Source organism: Petaurus breviceps, unplaced genomic scaffold, assembly GCF_028583685.1.
Source record: "Petaurus breviceps papuanus isolate PSGF00001 unplaced genomic scaffold, PetGlider_PUasm1.0 78, whole genome shotgun sequence".
NCBI classification, from domain to species: Eukaryota; Metazoa; Chordata; class Mammalia; order Diprotodontia; family Petauridae; genus Petaurus; species Petaurus breviceps.
The window spans coordinates 582919-603644 of record NW_027186502.1 but is presented as its reverse complement, the minus strand read 5'-3'; the positions used below and the strand labels follow the sequence as shown (position 1 = coordinate 603644).

Below are 20726 nucleotides of genomic sequence, written 5' to 3'. Positions count from 1 at the left end.
TCTCTCTCTCTCTCTCTCTCTCTCTCTCTCTCTCTCTCTCCCTCTCCTCTAAGAATACCTCTATTTCTTCAAATGACACCTTCTTCAGAAGGATGTTCCTGAAGGTCCCTTCTATTGCCCCCTCACCCTCAGGTTAACACCTTCTCCTCCAAGATGACCTTCCATCTACTCTGAATGTATCTTGCCTCCACTATTTATGCACACACACACCTCTCATTATAATATAAACTCCTCAAAGGCACACTGCCAGGTACATCCATAGCAAGCAATTAACATATGCTGAACTAAGGTTGGAAAGGCTGTTTGCGGCTGACCTGTGACTTGAATGCCAGGCTAAAACTTTGTCCTACACTAGTGGAGGGGGTGGGGGGGCAATCAAAATATCCTGAGTCAGGGAGTGACCTAATGAAAATGGTACTATAAGATTAATCTCTGACAGCGCTTTCAGCAATTGTAAATTAAATTGTAAAAGAAAGAGGCTGGAGAAAACAGTTAAAAAGCGACTGTAGTAACCCAGGCATGAGATAATAAGGGCCTAGACTAGACTAGGAATCACAGTAACAGAAAGGAAGTGATCAATTTAAGAGAGATTATGAAGAACTGACAGGATTTGGTGACTGGACATGGATGGTGAGGAAGAACCTAGGGGAATGAGAGAAAAGAGTCAAAAATGACCTTCTCTGCATTCGTGTTTTTCCAGCCAAAGAAGCACAATAAATTTCTAAAGAGACAACAAGATCCCATCTAGAGCTCCAGTATTCTGGGTGGTTCTGGTAGCCAGGCCCAAAAGGATAGAATCCCAACACAAGCCAACTCAGACCACTTGCTGAGTTCTTTTTTTATCTTCCCTCCTTCTCACCTCTGAAATCTACCTCAGCTGTAAGGAGAAAACAAGCTAGAGGATTTAGAAAAAAAAAAAGATCTAAGTTAGGAAAGGTAAAGATAATGGAATTAAAAACACAAACAACCCATAGGTAAATTTCTATCTTCTTGGACTAATTGAGGTAGCTCTGATTTGGAGATGGTGTGGAATACATGTGCTCTGAATGCCTTCTGATGCTAATCCTGATGAGCAAACTCTCTGAGGTTCCATGTGGGAGTTGTAGTTTGTCCTTTCTCGAAGAGGTGATGCCATGACTTGCAAGTGAATTGAATTTAAGTGAAGGAGGTCTCTGCAAAGTCACCAGCCTCCCTTTCTCCTCTGGAGTCATCTGGGTCCAGTGGCAAGGCATAAATCAGGACGACTGAAAATGACCCTGGAAGTAGTGGGAGACCTTGGCCTTTTTCCCTTATTAGGGTAAAACCTTGCCAGAGGCTGACAGCTTTCATCCCTCAAATGGACCAGCAGATGGCACTCATGTACCAATCACAGAAGGGCCCCTCACTTGCGAAAGAAAACATAGTCCTGATCTCAAGTTCACAGGATCAATCAACAAGCATTTAATAAGTGCCTACTATATCCTAGGTCCTGGAATATAGACACCCCCAAAATGATAATCTCATCTCTCAAGGAGCTTACATTCTGTAGGGATAGATAGATGGCTGTGTAGATAGATAGATAGATAGATAGATAGACAGACAGAGAGATTAATATTGATGGATGATAAATCAGATCATAGATTAGGTAGATCATTGATAGATGATAGATACACATACATACATAATAAATACTTTAAAATCTAATAGCTGTGATAGAAAAATAAAAATCAGTAAGCCTACATTGATAGGAAATATTTTTTTTATGATCAGTATGAAAAATGGGACCACTTCTATCATTTCCATTTTATGGAAGAAGAAACCTCAATTCTGGTTGAATCATAGGATTTCAAAGTTTGAAAAGGCTTTCGTGGTTACCTACTCCAGCCAGTAACTGAGAAAAACTCCCCTCTATAATATATTCAATATGTAGCCAGTTTGTCTTTACTTGAAGACCTCACACAAGGGGGACAGGGGAAAAAAGGTTTTGCACAACCTCCCCAGGCAGTCCACTCCACCTTTAGAAGGCTTTAATTGTGAGGAAATTTTTCTTTGCCTTAAGCCTAAATTTGCCTTTTTGCAATTTTCAATCATCACTCTTAGTTCTGACCTCCTGGGGTAAGTAGAGAAATCTAATTTCTCTTCCATATTCTACTTATCATGTCTTAATCTTCTCCAGGATAGTTATCATCAGTTCTTGAATCAGTCTTCCTATGAGATGGTCTCAAGGCCCTTTGCCCTTCTAGATTTAGAACTAGGTGAATAACCAGACCCAAAGAATAAGAATTAATGCCTAGGGAGGTCTTCAGTGAAGCACTCTAAAGGTCTGTGCCTGGGTCCTGCAGCTGTTTAGCATTTCTATCAATGCTTAAAAAAAAAATTACCTTCTTGGCAATTTTTCAGATGACACAAAGCTTAAAGAAACAGCTAATACATTCAAATTCAATTCAAAACGCATTTATTAAGCACTCATTTATGTGCAAGGGCACTGGGCTAAGTGCTAGAAATAGAAAGATAAAATGAATACAAAAAGTCCCTGCCCTCAGGGAGTTTACATTCTTCCAGGGTGATATAACATATATACAGGTAAATAAATACAAGATAATTTAAGAAGGGAGAGAACACTAATAACTAGACAGACCAGAAAAAAGAAAGTAGCACCTGAATTGAAAGTAGAACCTGAATTGGAAGCTAAAGATTCCAAGGAGTGGAACAATGTCAAAAGCTCTCAAGTGCAAGGAGACCTGAGGAAAAAAAAACTGACAGATTTAACAGTTTAGCATTTGTAATCTTGAATCAGAAGGAAAATTTCAAGTAGATGAGAAGTGAGTGCTAAGAAAGTTGAGCATATAATGAATATATACAGTTTTTCCAGGAGTTTCTCTGAAGTGAGATATGGCGAGACATTTAATTAAAATATAGTCACTGTCACCTCTCCCTTCACTCGTTTTTCTCCAAAATTCCCCCAAATCCCTGCCAGAGTGCATGGAAAACCTCCACCACTACTCCCATTCAAGACTGATCTCATGTTAATTTCCTCTCTTCCCAAGATTCTATTCTTTACCGGAGATACTGAAGGAATCAGTGAAAGAGTATTTATATCTGTAGTGTGATATAATTTGTTTTTTATGCTTCTGCTATAATAGATTAGAATATCAATTTTTGCCTTATTAAGTAAATTATTATATTTAAGATCACTAATCAATCTGGTCAGCCTCCTTAAAACACTCTCCAGCTTATCAATACCTTTCTTTTTATAGTTTATTTTTTGTTTGCATTTTTTTTTAATTTTTAAAAAAAGAAACAATACCTTTCTTAACATGTGATGCTCAGAACTGAACATAGGACTCAAGATGCTTGTCCATGGTAAAGTGTTCATTATTATCACCTGAATAGTTCTGGGGGCTCTAACTCTCTTAATGTGACCTATGATTGCATCAGCTTTGTTGACTCTCATCACATTATGTTAACTCATATTGAGTCTGAAATCCACTAAAATCTCTAGATCTTTTTTAGACAGACTGTAGTCTCACGCCATCCTCCACACTGATACGCAGACATCATTCTTGTGCAGTATAAAACTTTATGTTATCTTATTATATTTAGTTCTATGTTTTAGCCTTGAATTCTCCCTCTGTTATACATTATGCTAACTCTCCTTCCGAGTTTTTTGTCATTTGCCCATCTGACAAGTATGCTCTCGATATCATTATATGAATCACTGATAAAAATGTTAAACAGCATAGAATCAAGTCCAGATCCCTGAACATCTCCATTAGAGAGCTCCTTTGGAGTTGACATTCATCCATGGGTGACTTGTCTTTAGATCTAGCCATTTAAACAGTTCTGAATCAATCTAAGTATATAACCATTTAGCGTACTTCAATTTTGTCCATATAGAGAGCACGGGAAACTTTGTAAAATGATTTGCTAAAAATCTAGATAAACCATATTGACAAAAGTGCCAGTCAAGTCCAAAAAGAAATGAGATCAGTTTGACATGACCAGCTTTCAACAAAGCCACACTGAAATCACTGCTTTCTTTCCATAAGTTCACTAACCATCCCTTTAAGGATATATTCTAAAATTTTTTCCAGGAATCAAAATCAAGATCACAGTTCCATAGTTTGCTGACTTCCTTTTTGTTTTTTTAATTGGTGCGCTTGCCCAGTTCTGAAGTACCACTCCCATCCTCATTGTCTCTCAAGGGAAGGGGGGGGAAGTGGTTAAAGCTGCCAGACACAGGAAAGACCAATCATTGACATGAGATTCTCCCTACTGAGCCCAGGAGACAGGTGAGAAAGCATAATTAGGACCATATGTTCTTACCTCATGATGGACCCCATCTTCAGTGATGCACTGGGTACAGGCTTCCTTGGGGACACAGCTCCCCTCTAGCATCACCTGCCCAGGAGGACAGAAGCAGCCTTCTGAGGGTTGGTCCACACATGTGCTTGAGTTACCATCACAACTCTGAGAGCAGACCTGCTGGCAGTGATGATATACCATGGAGGGGGGGCATTTCATAGCTGTAGAAAAATAGGCATTAAAACTCTCAATAAGATGTCAACTCAGTGATCCACATGAAATATCAATAAAAATGATTCTCTTATTAATAATAATAAATCATATTTGTATATCACTTTGGAGTTTACTAAGCATGTTCTTCACAGTGACATCAGTATTATTTGTCCCTATGTTACAGATGCAGAAACTGAGGTTCAGAAAGGTACTTGCCCTAAGTCACAAAGCTAGTAAGTGAAAATACATGGAAAATACAGAATAACAGAAATCTCAGTGACACATATACTATGCTTAAGAAAATTTTTACTTATGTTGAATATGAATGTGTTTTACATACTACAATTCACATAAAATAATGAATCTCAAAGATCAAGCTTGGAGGAAGCAAAAAGCTGTCTAGTTTCCCCATTCAGTCACCTACTCAACTCTCATCATCAGATCACTATGTTCTGGAAGTTGGAAGTGGGATTAATTTCAAAGGGTTTCTCTGCCTGCACAGTAAACACAAGGCATCCCATAGACTAAATACTAAGTAAGGAGATACTATCAAATGACCCCAGAATCAGTATTTGCATTCTGAATGTGCCAGTAGATTGAGTTGATCAATATAGAATCAAAGTCATCTAGAAGAAGCCTTAAAGATCACCCTGCCCATTGATTCCCAACTAATTTGACCAGAGAATAATTTGGGGCTTAAAATACATTGATGAGGGGCAGCCAGGTGGCACAGTGAGTAAGAGCGCCAGCCCCGGCGTCGGGAGACCCGGGATCGGTTCCGGCCTCAGATACTTGGCACCCACACAAAATAACTGGCCGTGCAACCTTGAGCAAGTTACTTAACCCCAATTGCTTAAGAAAAAAATACATTGATGAAATCTATAAATGTGGATCCATGGGGCCTAGTATGGAGAATTTCAAGAAAAAAAGGAAGAATAAAACAAATTTTGAAGCAAAATAAAGAAATTAAATACTACTTTCATAATAATAAATGTTGCATGCAGCATATTTTTGAAACACCTGATTTCATATTTAATCTTTTTTTTTTAGAGGACTAGCAGCAGTTTTATAAATGTCTCCTAGTATCAGGGTAGTTTTGTTTATTTTGTAAAACATCAGAGATGAATGGCTTAGTTTGGGAAATGCTGATCTAGTCTGAGCTCACTACTTTACAGAAGAGGAAACTGAAGTCTAAAGAAATGAACTCATTTGCCCAAAGTCACATAGCTAGTTGATGGAGCCAGACCTAGAACCTAAGTCTCCTGACTCAGCCTAGTGCACTTTCTAGAACTCTCCTCAAGATGCTTTCCCATTTTTAATCTTATCTCTTGTTTTATTTTCCTCAGAATGACTGGTGACTAGATAACTCATTGACTAGAATATTGATTAATCTTTGACAAAACAGGAAACTGAGGCACAGAGTGATTAAAGAATTTGTAAAATCAGCAAACCTAGAACACAGAACTGCTTAGACAATAAAACCTCTATCAGTAAAGAATCTATACAAAGTGGAGTCCTGAAGGGGCAGGTCATGCAAGAAGGCAATTTTGTGTAGTGAAGAGTATTTGATTTGGAATCAAAAGACCTGGATTTGAATTCTCCCACTTAATAGCCATGAGCTAGTCATTATCTCTCTAAGCCTTAGTATCCTCATCTATAAAATAAGGATAATATTTGCGTTGCCTAAGCCTCAGAGTTGCTGTGAAGAAATCAACTTATAAACCATGGAGGCAGCCAGGTGGCACAGTGGATAGATCACTGGACCTGACATCAGGAGTTCAAATGTGACCTCAGACACTTACTAGTTATGTGACCCTGGGCAAGTCACTTAACATTTGTTTGCCTTAGTTCCCTCATGTGCAACCCTCCAGGGTTGTTCTAAGGGACAAATGAGATAATAATTGCAAAGTGCCTAATGCATAGTAGGGGCTATATGCATGTTAGCTTCATTATTATACAAGCATGAGCTTATTCAAAGCAAGCTATTCTTAGCACGCAGATAGGAGGAAATGGAGATGCAGAAAGGTGGAGTGATTTTCTCACCGCAGAAGTCTGCCGTCCTCCAGCTGACACAGACTCCATGCGTCCGGCAGAGGTGGGCATAGGAGGAAACCACTTCACACACTTGCTCCTGCTGACAGCTGTTCTGCTGGCAGATGGCATAAAAGGTGGCTGGAGCCAGGACTTGATGGCACTCGGCAAACATGGAAGACATGAGGACCTGGCACTGGGAGCCACTGGAGTCCAGACACTGTTGCTCTGGGATGGGTTCGCACATGGTACCAGGCTGTTGGACTGTCCACTCCTCAATGAGCTTCTTGTGGTCTGTGGTGACTGTGCCATCCCTCAGCATGAAGTCATTGGCCCCATTTTCATCACAAACCCCTGCAAGGAAAGAATGGGAAAGGGTTGCACCAGCTTCCACATGAACGTGGCCACTGATCTGGGACCCCGGAATTTTCCATCTTTATTTTGTTCAGAACAGATTTTCCTATTGTCTTCAGGTCTGTAAGGGCTTAGAACCCAGGAAAGCAGATGGATGGAGGTCACAGGTTAAAAGGTCACAGACTAAAACAACAAATAAACCAAGTTTCTCACCACAGAGTCCATAGGTTTTGGAGGCAAAGGTCTTGGGGTTGAGTTGTAGTTGAAATTCATTGTTCTGTGGTGTGAACGTGAAGAGATGGTTCAAGTGTGTGAACCTGATCTCATGCATGATGGCCCCATAGTTGTTGACTTCCATATTTTCATCCACATAGGGAACTGAAACCAATCTCCCATCCACAGTCACCTGCTCAGGTAAGCCAGAGAAGACAACAATCCCATTTGTGAAGTGTTTTCAGGTTTGCATAGAGCTTTCCTCCAAACCTTTTGGAGTAGATAATGCAAGTTTTTTTTTTAATCTCCATTTTACAGATGGGAATACTGAGGCTCCAGAAAGATGAAGTGATTTGCCCTATGCTTTCAAAATGAGGGAACAGAGCTGGGCTTTGAACACAGTTCCCAATTCCAAGTTCAATGTGCTTTCCATTCAAAGATGCTCCCTCTCTAAAATGTGTCAACCAGTAAGGATCCTGTTAGAGCTTGATGCCACAGAAGAACCTGGGTCTTCTGTCCTCATTGCATTTAATTCAAAGTCCTAATGCTTACCAGCAATAACTAATGGGACAATCAGGCTTTGAGGGTATTTAGAAAGGAAGGAAGAGGAGTAAGAAGCCTGCTACCTGAAAGGAATGGACTGGAACACCAAGTGTGAATGTGAACCAGGGTTTTTCTGCCCATATGCTTGATTTTAAACAGAGTGGAGACAAGCTCCCTCGGGGAAAGTTGGGAAAAATTCTTATGATTCTTGGCGACCACAGAGAATTTCCAGAGGCATCAGGCCCCAGTAATTGACTCCATTCCTAGAAATTTTTGCAATGTATGGGGTAGCCCAGGAAAAACACCTCAATGCTATCTGGCATCACAAAATATTGTTCTTCTGATAATAATGATAACAATAGTTAGCATTTCTGTAGAGCTTTAAGGTATGAGTTAGGTGCTATTATTATCCTTATTTTACTGATGAAGAAATTGAGGCAGTCAGAAATTAAGTGACCTGGCACATAACAGGTGTTTAATAAATGTTGATTGATTGACTGAATTTCCCTGGGTCACTCAGCTAGTCAAGTTTCTGAGGCTAGATTTAAACTCAGGCCTTCCTGATTCCAGTCCCCACGCTCTATCCGCAATTCCGCCTGTCTTCTCTTTGGACAAAATAAGAAATGAAATGGTTCAACCCAAGAAACATGGATGGAAGCTGGAGGGGGCACAGCATGAGGACAGCCTGAGAAGACAAAGGACACTGAGATTCAGCAGTGTTGGAAGTATATCAGTCACATGTGTTCCCCAATTATATATATATTTTTAACAGATTACTCAGCATCTCAATGGCCCAGTGGAGTTAGAGAGACTCATCTTTCAACTGATAAGTTTAAATTTGACCTCAACCACTTACTAACTGTGTGACCCTGGGCACTTCACCCTGTTTGCCTCAGTTTCACCATATGTAAAATGAGCTGGAGAAGGAAATGGCAAACCACTCCAGTAACTCTGTCAAGAAAACCTGAAATGGGGTCACAAAGAGTTGGACACAGCTAAAATACAATACCTCCGTCTATCCCCCAAGAGATGACTATTTTGAGTGAACAACAACAAAATAGTTTATTCTGTGTGTTCCCGTGCTTCTCACTGATACTATAGGTACTTGTGGGAGAGTGAACCCCAGGTCTATTGGGAGGCTGTCGTCACTACTCTTCATGGTAAGTCAGTTCACTAAGTACCTTTGCTTTAGAGGAGGAAAGTGAAGCATGAGAGAAAAGCATCTTGCCAAGCATGCAGGCTAGGGAGTCCCTGGTAAGAAGGCCTAGTCAGCACAACTCATTGATTAGGGTCAGGTGGGCTCTGAAAGTGTGCTGCCCAGACCCAGGGGCCTCCTTCCATCCCTCACCTCCATGTCACTGTGGAGCTGGACAGACAGGCCCCTGTGTTTCACTTCTATGGATTTCATGCAGGTGGGCTTCATCCCAGGGTTACAGAGGCCATTGTGAAGGCTGATCTCCAGATCCTGCTCTTTGCTATCAAATAGGACATAGGAACAGCTGCCAGTCAGCTTGAAGTCCTGGCCATCAAAGGTCACAATGTGCCGGGTTGAGCTTCCCATACATAGGCCTAGGCAGAATAAGACAGAAGAAAAGCAATGAGATTAGCAGAATTATTGGGGTACCTCACACATCTGATACAAGAAGAAGAGTGAGACTGAACTTGGAGTCAGAGACTTCTGTTTGGGCCCTGGTTCTACTAATCACTGCTTTTGTGACCTTGAGCATATTATTTACATCTCTGAATCTCAGTTTCTTCATCTATAAATAGTAGGTTGGATTGTTGTTGTTCAGCCATTTTTCAGTCATGTTCAATTCTTCATGGCCCCATTTTGGTTTTGTTGGGTTTTTTTTTTCTTTTTGGCAAAGATACAGGAGTGGTTTACCATTTACTTCTCCAGTTCATTTTACAACTGAGGAAACTAAGGCAAGCAGGGTTAAGTGACTTGCCCAGGGTCACACAGTGTCTAAAGCTGGATTTGAACTCAGAAAGATGAATCTTCCTGACTCCAGGACCAGAATTCTATCCACTCACCGCACCACCTAGTTGCCCACAGGTTGAATTAATTGATAACTAAAAATCTCTCCCAATTCTAAATTTGACAACCTTAAGTTCTAAGGTCCTGCATGATATCTATATGGAATATGTCATTAAATCACTTGTGTTCCTACAACATGAGATATAGGTAAATAGAATGTCAGAGATCATTTAGTCCAAATCCTTCATTATACAGATGAGGAAACTGAGGACTAGAGAAGATAAGGTCCCATAGTGATTTAGTAGCATCTTAAGCCCAATTAAAGGGTTTCAATGGCCCAAAAGATTTTTTGAAACCAAGTTAGAAAGCTGAGTATACTGCTAAAGAGAAGGGCATTTCATTACCTACCTCCCCCAAATTAAAATGTACAATGTGAATAATTCACTCTATAGGGATGCCTTGGCTTAAGAAACAAAGTCAGGTTCCAGAGGTATCATGGATCATTGACATTCTAAGTAAGCATGAGCTCATTCAGAGGAGAGCTCACCAAATGACAAATGTATTATACTGTTTGCCAGATGACTCATAGTACCAGTAGTAATTTTGATTTAATACCTTAAGAAACCTTGCAACAAGGCATGTTTCTGGAGCCAGAACAAATGGATGAGTCTCAACACTCTTTCCTTCACCTTCATTTGCAATAATCAATAAATTCTCAAACTTCCTATTAAAGTACCATTTGCAAGTAAGTTCTGGTTATCATGGAGCTGGAGAAAATGATTCTGTGAAAATTCTTACACTGAAGCAAGTGTAGCCCTAAACTAAGAAGAAAAAGCTTGGACTTTCACTTGACGTACCAATACCACATCTACCCTGGCAACTGAAAAGACAAGGGGAAAAAAAGATAGAGAATAGTAGCATCCCCATCACTGTAACATCACCCTCTGTAAAATATAATTTTCATAGGATGCTATCAACTAAATACAGACTATAACATAAGCTTTTTAAAATTAATTTTTGATAACAGAAATTATTACTACAATTTTCAGCTCCATTGCAAAGATTATGACATGCATTTGGATGAAAAATCTACAGAGCCTGGGATAGACAGAACAAATGATCAATGAAGAATGAGAGGAGGGGAGTGAGCTAGATTGCCTTTGGGAAATTTCCTTTAATGATCCCCACACTTCTCACAGATGAAGGCCCATATTTTTAATAAGAACACTCTGCCATTGTAGCAGTATGGCAGCAAGACACAGAATATGAGAGTCTACAAAGTGCCAAAAATGAATACTAGGATGGGCAATGGAGAGGTGCATGGCGGTTAACCATTGATGTTGTTGTTGAGTTGTTATCCAGTCAAGTCCAACTCCTAATGACTCCATTTGGACTTCTTTTGGCAAAGATGCTTGGTTTGCCATTTCCCTCTTCAGCTCATTTTACAGATAAGGAAACTGAGGTAAACAAGGTACAGTGACTTGCTCAGGGTCACACAGCTATCTGAGGCTGGATTTGAACTCAAGAAGAGAAGTCTTCCTGACAGGATACACCGCACCACCTAGTTGCCCTAAGGTAACCAATGAGGACCTTCAAAGAAGAAAGGGAGTAAAAGATTTTGTCAAGGACAAAATAGTAAAAAAAAAAAAAAAAAGCCATGGTTACATGGCAAGGGTGAGGGATGCCAGTTGATAACCACAGAACTCCACTACAACTTTGCAATATCAGAACAAAGCAAGAAAGGTCTCCATCACATTGGCTGGACCCCATGACAAATTTATGGAAGAAAATGGACAAGAATTGTATAGGATGAATTCTGCATCATTGGAGGGAAACTCCAAATCAATGAGAACTCAACACCATTTGATTATTCAATTATTTTTTAAAGCACTCAGGGTTAAGTAACTTGCCCAAGGTTACATGGCCAGTTTTGTGTGTGTGTGTGGGTGTTAAGTATCTGAGACCGGAACCGGTCCTGGGTCCTCCCGACTCCAGGGCCGGCGCTCTTCCTCACTGCACCACCTAGCCATCCCGGTTATTCAATTATTAAATATTCAATGTGCACAACAAATACCAATTAACCAACAACTAAACCAAACCTGGAAAAATCTACAACCAAAACCCAAATTTGAACCATTAACATCTTATCTAAATATGGAAGAGAAAAGTAATTTAATACTGTAATATATTTAACCAAATAAATCTGAAAAAATTAACAAAGTGTGTTTCCTTTGTCTGTATCCCTTTCTCAATCTTTCTAACACTCCATTAGTTCTGACTTTATTTTATTTTCTTTTTTATGTAGCAATAGCACATGATCTGCATGGCTGGTGAAGGGGAGATAGCTATATTGATGAGGTTACAGATCCATTGAGGTATTACCGAAGTATGATTTTAATTCTAGGAGATAATCTATTAGTATTCTGACTGCTATTACAACAAGCCTGCAAATTAATTTGCAAAGTATTGGGAAATGATCACATTTTTACTATTTTTGTTTGACCAAACCATAAGAAGGAGATACTCCACCTTTTCTTCAGTTCTTCCTTTATTTTTGTCACAGAGCACTTGAAATTTTCCTTATATAAGTCTATTATATGTCTTGATAAATTAATACCCATATCTTGAATTTTGTTGTTCAGTCATTCAGTCATGTCTGATTCTTTATGATCCTGTGGACCATAGCATGCCAATACTGTCCACAGATTTTTTTTTTTGGTAAAGATACTGGAGTGGGGGTCACTCAGTAGTTGTGTGACTTTCGGCAATTCACTTAAGTTTTTGCCTCAGTTTCCTCATTTGCAAAATGAGCTAGAGAAGGAAAGCACAAATGACTCCAGTATCTTTGCCAAATGGGGTCACAAAAAGTTGGACACAACTAAAATGAATGAACATTGCCATTTCTTCTCCAGTGGACTAAGGCCAATGGAAATTAAGTGACTTGCCCAGGGACACACACAGTAAATGTCTGAGGCCAAATTTGAACTCAGGTCTTCCTGGCTCCAGGCCCAGCACTTTCTCCATTGCATCACCTAGCTACTTCACTAGTCGGAATTATTATAAATGGCATGTGTCAGTTTTTCTCAATTTTTTTATGTAGTATATAAAAATGCAGGGGATTTTGAGGCTTGATCCTCTAACTAGCAATGTTGCTCCGGTCATTCACTAATTCAATTTTTTTCTTAAGTGCTTTGGGTTTTCAAGATATTCAATTGTGTCATCTGCAAATAGAGATGTTTTATCTTCATTATCAATGTTTACTCCTTTCATTTATTTTCATGTCTTATTGATATCACTAATATTTTAAAGACTATGTCATATCGTACCGATGAGAGTAAGCAGACCTACTTTACATCTGTTTTCAATGGAAATGTTTCTAGTGTTTCTCCATTGTGTATAATATTAGATAATGATTTCAAATATATATATATATATATATATTTATTTATCATATTACAAAAGAGGCTTTAATTATTTTCTTTAGTGTTCTAAATATAAACAAATGCTCTATTTAATCAAAAGCTTTTCCTGCATCTAATGATAAAAACATATACCATTTCTTTATCCTTATGGATATAATTTATTACATTACTTTCATAATATTAAACTATAAATGCATTCTGTGTATAAATCCAACCTAACTGTAACTGAAGCATTTATATATCCCTTTCTTAAAAAGCACTTCATAGACATTATCTCATTTCCTTCTGACTATAATCTTGGTACTATGAGTATTGTAATTCCTATTTAACAAAAGAAGAAACTAAGATTTAATGAGGCTAGTGGCTTGTGGTCACTGCAGACACAGGATTTGAACTCAAGTCTTCCTGAAATCAAATCTAGAATTCTAGCCCTTATTCTGTGTTGCCTCACGGTGGTTGCAATAGGTAACATTTTTTATGCATTTTTTTAAAAGTTCCTAGCAGGAAGCTAAGTGGTGCAGTAGGGAGAGATATGGGGTCTGGAGTCAGGAAGATCTGAGATCAAATCTGGCCACAGATGCTTATTAGCTGTGTGACCCTGGGCAAGTCATTTATCTTCTGCCTGCCTCAGTTTCCTCAACTTTATAATCAGGATAATAACCCTACCTCTCAGGGTTTCTGTGAAGCTTAAGTGAAATAATATTTATAAAGCACTTAGCACAGTTTCTGCCATGTAGTATATACTTAACAAATGCTTATTTACTTCTTTATGTACTGGTCTCATCTATTTAATATGTTTCCATTGATGCACATTAATGATACTATCTTGTAACTTTCTTTCTTAGTCTTGTATTTGTCTGCTTTAGGAATCAAAAACACATTTACCTAAAAGAAGAAGCTAGGCAGATCTTTCTGTACATTTAGGAACTCTCTATATAGTATAAAGATAACTTTATAAATATGGTAGAATTCACTTAAAAACCTGTTTAGTTCCAGTATCTTCTTCCATGGCAGCATTTCAATGATCTATGCAATGAGAAGTAGCATGGTACAGTAAAAAGGTCAAAAGCTATAGAATCAGAGGACCTGGGTTCAAATCTTACCTCTGATTGTGATAGTAATGTGGAATATAGAGATCCCCCTGTATTGGCTTGGTTTTCAAATTGATTGTGTTAAAACCCAGAGCTTGTTGATCCCACATGTGATCCCACATTTTCACATTTGTTGATGTGAAAAGAAAGTCCTGAACTGGGAGGAGCTGGTGACGTAGATTTGGAGAGACAGGAGAGAGGCAGAAGAACTTTTTTGGAAGCAGCACCCCGCGGAGGCAGAGAGAGACTGAGAGAATTGCTGGAGGCCACTTTGAATTGCCCTGAACTTTTGAGACCTGCCCCCTGAACTGCCAAGGACTGAGGAGACATGGCTGTTTTGCTGGTACTTTGTCTATCTGTTTTGGTGTTGTTTTGCCAGATTTGTCCACTGGTGAAAGACAGTCCTTTTGTTGAAGAAGTCCTGGAACCTGGCTGTTGGCTAAGAGCTCCTGAGACTGTCCTGCAGACAGAGAGTGAATACTGTCCACTGGTGAAGGACAGTGCTGTTGTTGCAGGGGTCTGGAGACTGTCCTGCAGACAGAGTGAATACTGTCCACTGGTGAAGGACAGTGCTGTTGTTGCAGGGGTCTGGAGACTGTCCTGCAGACAGAGAGTGAATGCTGTCCACTGGTGAAGGGCAGTGCTGTTGTTGCAGGGGTCTGGGAACCTTTCTGTTGGTTCAGAAGCCCTGAAGAAGGATTTTCTTGTTGTATGTTTACAGAAATCCTGGGAGAGGGTTTTGCTAATGTTTTCAGGGGTTCTAGGACTGTTCTACAGACAGAGGATGAATTAATGAAGGGACTGGCAATGTATCTTGTGGCCTTGCTAAGCCTTGTCTCCCCAGGAACTAAGATTGCTGAGAACTTGCCTCAGTGTCAAGATGAAGAAAAGACCTCCATTTGGGTATTAAGTGCTGTGCCTAAACTTGATGTAACTCTGGGGTAGATTCAATTGTGATCCAGAGGTGGGGAACTTTTGACCTTTTTGTGTTCTATGGTTGAGCAAATGAATGTACTTTACTTAGATTGGAAACTAATCTCCATTTGAGAAGAGGGGTTTTGTGATGGACTAAATGAAGGTACAGCCTAGGGGTGGAGTAGTATTTAGAATAGGGACTTTGTAATTGATTGAATGATTGGAAGGTCCTGGAGTGGGGTAGTACTTGGAGATTATTTAATCACACTTAGTAAATGCTGTATTTTGAATGATGTCATGTTTTGATCTTCTCTGTTCTTGGTTTGTCACTGTATAAAATGGAGAGCACCTATGCTGTTATTTTGAACCTTGGGAAGTTGCCTTTGCTTGACATTACATTACACTGATACATATCTGTGTGACATTGGGCAAACCACTCAACTTTTCTGGATCTCTGTTTCTTCATCTATAAAATGAAGGAGTTGTACTAAATGACCTCTAATGTCCCTCCCAATTCTAAATCTTTGGTCTTATCATTGATCCCTCTAAGAATGGTCTCTCCAAATCTTATTTGGGTATTTTGTATTTTATAATCTTTTAATTATTACCACTGAACTGTGTGGAGTAATCTCTGACTTTTTTTTAACTTCTTTTGTCTTCATTGTAATCTGCTCTTTCCTTTTCTAATTTTACTCATTGGGGCTTGCACTCTTCTTTTCAAAGTTACATTAATGATCAATCATATCAATTATAGAACTTTCAATAGAATCAGGTTTTATCATGTTAATTTCAGCTATTATCTCAGTTATTTCTTTTTTCTTTTATTTTCTTCGTGTTGGTTATTGCTTTGTTCCTTTTCTACATTTTAAAAAAAGGTGCAACTCACTGTGTTGCTTTTTCTTATCAAGATAGGTAGTGCCATAAATTTGCCTCTGAGTACTGACTGCTTTAGCAGCATTGCATAGAATTTGACATGGAGCAACTTTGTTGTCTTTGTCTTCGATGTAATTTACTCTTTTACCCAAGCATAATTTAATAATTTTTTTTTAGTTTCCACATGGGCCTATAACTTCTTCTAGTCATAATTTTTTTTGTTTGGAACTTTTTATCTTTGGAATTTTTCTTTACCTGTGATTTCATTAGTGGAAGGAATTCATCGGTGTGGAAAGTCTCTCCACCAAGGCAGATTGGCAACTCATTTTTTTTCATTCCTAGGACTTAGCATAATGTTTTATATATTAATAGCACTTAATAAATGTGTTGAATTTAATATAGCATACTAACATGTCTACATGAGGAGTTATGTGCTGTATCACCTCTAAAGACACAACAACTTCCACATCTTGCTGATCCTGGTTTGTTTGCTTATTAAGTCTCTGTCCAGGTTCAAAGCAGGCCAGGGTATGGTTATCTCAGAAACTGATAAAACTGCAGAAATTTTCTTTCTAACCAAATCCACCTTTCCCTCCCGCCTCCCATCCTATATCACCCATTCCCCTTCCTCAGCCTACATTGAGGAAAATACCTCTCTCTTTTGGGTGGATTTACCCTTTCTCAATCCCAAACTATATACTTACAGGCTTAGACACAAATCATTGTAAACTTTAATAAAATAATAAATGCCATAATCTTTAATAGCAATTTTAAATTGCATAGAAATGCAAGTAAACATTTAAAGGAACAGGTTTCTCTTTGTAGGTTATGATGGCTACAACTGGGTTAAGCCTCTTTTCATTTTCTCCCTTCCCCCAACATGATTAAAGGGGAAATAGGAAGCAAGGTGGCTGGATAGGAAAGGGCATCTGGAATTTTTTTCTGGGCAATGCTCCAGGGAACTTTTCTATGTTTTGTGCATGTCACTTCTCAATGCAAGGAAGTTCTTTCTGTGATTTCCTCAAAAATCTCAGAAATTTGGGGAACTCTGGGTAATGGCTTCATACTAGGCCTTCCTACTCCATTAAGTTTCCATAAGCTTTTATGGAGAATTAATTCTAGATCACGGTCCATGCTTGATAATTTTGCATATGGAATATTCCAAGTCATTAGTTGTCTTTCTTGAGAATTGCACCATGATCCTGATTGATGTTCTTTAGTTTGTCATTTCTGTCTTCTTCCAAGTTGTCAATTTTTTTTGGTGATACTGTAACACTAGAGTTTATCTATAATGTGTCTAGAAGAGCTAAACTGGGTGTTTGTTTTCCCACATCCAAATCCTGTGGATTCTTTTAATCAGGAAAGTCTTGGATTCAAGTCTCTGCTCTTGTACATATTGGCCATGTCACCATGAGCAAGTTACTTAACTTCTCTGTGCCCCAGGACACTTTCTAAGGCTTTAAGTCACAGAACAGTCAGCCATCTGCATTGATAAGAGTTTCCTTACTAGCAATTTGTGATATAGATTCTCTCTGTGTCTCTATTTCTGCCTCTCTTTTAATATATGTATATATAATATATTAATACACATATTTATTATGTAATTATATATTCTATGTATATATATTATATTAATACACACAAACATATGTATATATATACACACACACACACACACACACACACACACACACACACACAAATTGTCACTTGCTTTTCATTATTCTGGAAGGTGTTTTTTTTTTCCTGAAATAGAGTGCTCATGTTCCTTTTATTTTATTTTTTAAATTTTCCTGGATGTCAGTAACCCTGGAATTGCTGCATTTTGACCTATCCACTATCTGCATATTTTCCCACTCTCTTAGCATTTTTTTCTGAGGTTTTTTTTTTCCCTTCTTTTACACTGTCTGCAATTTTGTTTTTCACTTACAGGAAACACATTGTTTTTACTTCTCTTCATTTTTTCAGGTTTTTTATTTTATTCTCCTTAATGATGATTTTTTTCCATTATTTCCTCCAAATATTTTTACTATCTTCAAATTCCAACTTTAAATTTCTCCATAATTTTTAAAATTCCTAGAAGTTCTTCTTTTATTTGTTCTTGTAATTTGTTTCTGTAATTGTCTTACCAGTGCTAATTCCCATTTAAATTTTTAAAATCTGTCACTTGTCTATATGAGGATATCTTTTAGGAGATCTTATTTCTTATGTACATTGTATCCTATAATTTAGTTATTTCATTGCTCCTCAGTATTTTTAACTGTACTAGAACTTTCCCCACTTTGCTCATTTTCTTTTAATTAATTTTAAAGCAACACCCAATCCTCCTAATTCCATGCTGGGTTAGCAGGAGAGACATGGAGGGTTAACATGTTCAGAGATGTGAGGAATCTTCCTTCTCTTCTTTCTCTCCCTGTGGCTTCTCTGCATCTTGTATATGTGGCTACTCAATGCTAGGAAAATCTTTCCAATGTCAAAAAAAACAGACAGGGAATTCTTGGTAATGAGTTCATGCTAGCATGCCTTCTCCATCCAGTTTCTATGACAATGTCCTTGGGAAAGAGGTTACACTGTTTTCCTGGATGCTCGTGGTCTTTGCTTATTAATTTCATGCCATATTGCAATTTCTCTAGCCATTCCTTGTCTTGCTCAAGAAGTCTACCACGATCCTCACTGATGTTCCTTGCTATGAAACTTCGGTCTTCCAGCTTGCCAAACTTTTTCTTTGTCGTTGTAATCCTGAAGCTGAGCTATAAATGCCAGCATTTGAAGGTAGGGCTTCTGACTCCTAATGCAGTGTTCAAAATGTTCAAACCACTACCATAGAAATACTGTAGGCATAGAATTACAGAATCCTAAGAGTTGTCAGGAATCTTATCTTGGAGGTCATCCAGTCCAACCCATTCCTGAGCAAGAATCTCCTCTATAATATACCTGACAAGTAGAAATACAGACTTTGCTTGAAGACTTGCTAATGAGGGAGAATCCACCATGTCCTAAGGCAGACCATTCCATTCGTTGCTAGTGCTCATGTAAGTATTTGAGTAAACATATGTCTAACTGTCTAACTCCAACTCTTCCCTCTGCTCTGCCCTAATCATCATGCCTCTGTTCTCCTTTTCCTGATCTTAGGACACATTTTAGTACTGAGAGTTCATATAGCTCTCCCTCCACTTTTACAGGGGCCTAGGCTTCTAATGCCCAGACTTTAGAAAAAGAAGGGGGGAGTGCCCCCATATACACTCTTTCTTTGAAGGAATGAGGGCTCAATTTAGAGGGATTCTGAAAATTTACACACACACACACACACACACACACACACACACACACATACACACACAAATTTCATGATTTCCTCACCTCCCCCCAATTTGTCCAAGAAAAAGTTTGTAACAAGGTTACGAGGACAGAACAGGAAGAAGATTGGGGAGAATGAGCAAAGGGAGTGTGGGGGGAGTAAAGGAGGCAATGACTTATTCTGTCCCCAAATCCTGAGTGTTGTTGAGGGAATTAATGCAATATAAGGAATGTGGCCAGAAGATCAGTATATTTGCCTACCCAAGACATGGGCAGGGCCAGCAAGTGAAGGGAAGAAGGTCAATAGAAGCATTAAAGGAGAAAAAAAATAACCCTGATGACTTAAGTCTTTTATATGACACAATAAAAGCAAATTTTGTTCCTGTAATTTGCTACAACAGGAAGACTCATCTTCATGAGTTCATATCCAGCCTCAGACATTTACTAGCTGTGTGACCCTGTTCGCCTCAGTTTCCTCATCTGTAAAATGAGCTGGAGAAGGAAAGAGCAAACCACTCCAGTATCTTTGCCAAGAAACCACCAATGGAGTCATGAAGAGTCAGACACAACTAAAACATCTGAACAACAACAAAAATTTGCTACAAATCCTATAGCAAATTCATTTAAATAACTTGTATTCCCAAGGATTTACTCTCATGTTACATATCTGAAAACTGCTGACTTATCTTCATTTATAATGTAGCCTATATCCAAACACTTTAGGTAATAGATAGATGATTTTGTGACTCTAGACACAGCCTACAAGCTCCTTCAAGGACCTGAGATATGAATGCCGACCTAGTGGGTTAATGAAAAATGTGTTATACAATGAAGCATATGTGAATTTTGAAAAATGATGAAAGAAACACAGCAGTTTGCAGTAACAGGAGTATTCAGGCTTTTTACCAGGCAGGATTCTCAAGGCTCTTCCTATCTCTAGAATATGAAATTATGTCACCTCCCAACAATCTACTACAAAAAAATACCTTTATCCGTAACATAAGGGAGCCTTTCAAGCTAGCACATGATATTTTGACCTTGTTCTACTAAAAAAAAATATGTCCTAGACCTAGTAATAAACAGGCAGTAGGTAAGTTTCTATCTCTATGTATTTATCTGTCTACAAAACTATCTACTAAGCTAGGTGTTATGAACATAAGTACAAAGATTAAAATATTCCCTATTTTGAAGATTATGTCCTAATAGGGGAGACTAGTACATATATGTGTATATACAGCAAATTTAAACAGAATACAGATACAAATTAGTTCGATACAAAGGAGTATGGGATGGAAGATACTAGCAGGTGGGGTGGGGGGAATCAATAATGGCTTCATGGAGAAGGGGGTGCTTTGTTGCATCTTGAGGAATAGGGGGATTCTATCAATCAGAGATAAAGGATCAGTGAATTCAAAACTAGGGGATGGGGAGGAGATGAAAGCTTCCTTCCTCTGTGAGCTATCCCCTCTCCTCTCTTCCCCTCCTCTCCTCCCCTCCCCTCCCCTCCTCTCC

General features: G+C 38.7%; 1 protein-coding gene across 5 annotated transcripts in view; it reads right to left on the bottom strand.

Annotated features, from left to right (window-relative positions):
* The window catches only part of VWF (von Willebrand factor), a 212622-nt gene that overhangs the window by 37322 nt on the left and 154574 nt on the right, over nucleotides 1-20726 (bottom strand). For all 5 annotated transcript variants that reach the window (XM_069106080.1, XM_069106083.1, XM_069106078.1 and 2 more), the window contains 4 exons: nucleotides 8987-9207; nucleotides 7096-7288; nucleotides 6541-6882; nucleotides 4306-4505 (listed from right to left, as the gene is read on the bottom strand). In XM_069106080.1, the coding sequence (XP_068962181.1) occupies nucleotides 4306-4505; nucleotides 6541-6882; nucleotides 7096-7288; nucleotides 8987-9207 (956 nt within the window). The remainder of the gene's footprint in view (nucleotides 1-4305; nucleotides 4506-6540; nucleotides 6883-7095; nucleotides 7289-8986; nucleotides 9208-20726) is intronic.